At 63.0% G+C, this 2,359-nt stretch overlaps 1 protein-coding gene across 1 annotated transcript; it reads left to right on the forward strand.

Annotated features, from left to right (window-relative positions):
* Positions 1–1,279: 1,279 nt before the first annotated feature.
* On the forward strand, positions 1,280–1,876 carry EMIHUDRAFT_245498 (hypothetical protein; the record flags this gene model as incomplete). The annotated part of the gene is made up of 1 exon (XM_005768227.1): positions 1,280–1,876. The coding sequence occupies one exon, from the start codon at positions 1,280–1,282 to the stop codon at positions 1,874–1,876; it is 597 nt and encodes a 198-aa protein (XP_005768284.1).
* Positions 1,877–2,359: the final 483 nt, after the last annotated feature.

Genomic DNA, 2,359 nt, shown 5'->3' on the forward strand with positions numbered 1-2,359 from the left:
GGTTCGGGCTCGAGCCGCGCCGAGGGTGAGGGGGCGATGACGAGGACCGCCGGCTCCTCCTCCGCCGCCAACTCCTCCGCCGTTGAGGCGGGAGGCTCTGGCGCCGGCGCCTCGCTTTGCGGGGACGTGTCGGCTGGAGGCAGCGGCGTGTCTGGTTGCTCCGCAATGGTTGGCTCGGAAGCGGCTGCAGGCACGGGCTCGCCAGGCTCGTCCGCAGCCGCCTGCTTGCGGCCCCGCTTCTTGAACGAGAGGGCGCGCTTGACGCGGGAGAAAGACTGGGAGCGGAAGATGGCCATCGATCCGTGCAGAGACTCGTACGTTCCTTTCTTCCCTTGGCACGTGGCCTCTCACCAGCCGCGGAATGCAGGGCGGCGTCCTACCTCGGCTGCTCCAGTTGGCTGTTCAATAAAGTAATTTTCAGTGTATGTGGCTCTTACATACATTCCCGTAGGAGGACTCTCTCTGCTGGCAGGATTTGCGATGAGGAGCGCCCCGAGGAGGGTTTCTCGGGTCGGAGGTTAGTGCACCACTAACCGCCGAAGCGCAAGCACTTGGAGCAAGAACACTACGACCTGGGCCGGGCTCATACTACGTAGCACCCCACCTCGCGGGCCGATCTTCTGGCCCAGCAAGGCTGCTGCGGAGCCCTCACGGGCCGGTCTTCTGGCTGTGTGTGTCTCGCGCCTTGCGGGGGGGAGCGGAAAGGAGGAACCTCGATTCCCAAGAGTACCACTCTTGGAGCGCCGCCACTACCACCCAGTCCCAGAGCGCTGCAAGCAGCGCCGGGCAATGACGGCTTACCGCCCACCCAGCCCCGGCCCTCGGCACACACCGGCAGCCAATGTGTGACGGCTCGAACCCGCTAAGCCATCCCGCAAGCGGGATGGCCCGCCACTAACCGCAAGCGGGCGTACGAACCGCGAGCGGCTCGCACTCGTGACACGCAGGCGCCGGCAGACGGCGCCGGGGCTAGGCGACCGAAGAGGAACTACGGCAAGAACCGCACACCGGCTGGCCCAGCGAGGCCGCTGGGTGCGGGGCACCCGGCGGCTCGGTCGGGTCGCTTCTCAACGGACAACGCAAACTCGCTCGGTCGAGCAGGAGGTGAGGTGTGTGTGTGTGTGTGCGTGTGTGTGGAAGCAACGCGGACGCGGCACGGAAAAAGAATTTTACGACAAAGCTCCCTCGCTCATCAGCAGAGCAGCGCGAAGATGGAAAAAAGTTACATATCTAGATACGTACCTCCTTGCACTCCGTTCCACTTTTTGCCGCGCAGACCATGTCTCAGATGCAGGTGACCGTCCCAGCAAACGTGTCGCCAGGCGACCCCTTCCAGGTGAACACGCCCGCAGGGCCCATGCAGGTGACGTGCCCGCCTGGCGTGTACAGCGGGCATGCCATTGCGATCAATGTGCCGGACACACAGCCGGTGATGGTCACTGCGGAGCCCGTTACTGTGTACCCGGACTATCCGGGCGCGCAGCCTGTGGCGTATTCCAGCAATTCAGTGTACCCGGACTATCCGGGCGTCCCGGCCCAGGGTGCCCCGACTCCAGCGACCATGTCTCGTGGAAAAATGGATGGGCGGGTCCGGGAGATCCGGAGCGGCTGCTACTACCTGAGCGAGTGCCCCTGCTGCTACTGCACCTATTACGGTGTCGATGCCAACGCCGAGTCCGTCGCCATCGGCCCCTGCTGCTGCATCCCTCTCGGCTGTTGCCCGGTCGCCACCGACAAGGCGCGCGCGATTCAGCCGGGGGCATCTCACTTCCAAGGCAACGAAGATGCGCTGTGGTGGGAGAGCTCGACGAGCGTGCGTAAATTCAACAAAAACTTTGACCCAGAACAGGGCACACTCATGGTCAAGTGTTGCTAGAGAGCGTGCTTGGATGCATGTTGAGGAGAAGGGAGAGCGGTCTCCTCGCGCCCCTCCGCGCACCGACCACCGTTTATTTTCTGAAGATTTTATTTCGTCTTGCGGTTAGTCGTTTTGATAAGTAGACAGCGCCGTATATCGGAGAGTCAATCAACATTGTCGCGGTTGGAAGCCGGCCGGAGCGAAGGCACGCGAGCGGCTCGAATAAGAGGCGAGAGTGCTCGCGCGCGCACACATACATGAGAGTGCACATGTGCGGAGCTCGACACACCCCGCCCCACTCTACTGGCGACGTAGGGAGAGCATCCTGACCGGGCCAGGAACCAGCCCTCGCCCCCTCCTTTGCCCTGGGCCAGAAGTTGGCGGGACTGGGACCCACCAAACGCCCCTACCCCCCCCCCCCTCACGAAGACTTTCATACAGTAAATGCGCAGGTTGGACGCATCGCCACAGCTACCCTTGGCCGAATAAATATCTGGGAGT

The sequence above is a fragment of the Emiliania huxleyi genome (assembly GCF_000372725.1).
Source record: "Emiliania huxleyi CCMP1516 unplaced genomic scaffold EMIHUscaffold_463, whole genome shotgun sequence".
NCBI classification, from domain to species: domain Eukaryota; phylum Haptophyta; order Isochrysidales; family Noelaerhabdaceae; genus Emiliania; species Emiliania huxleyi.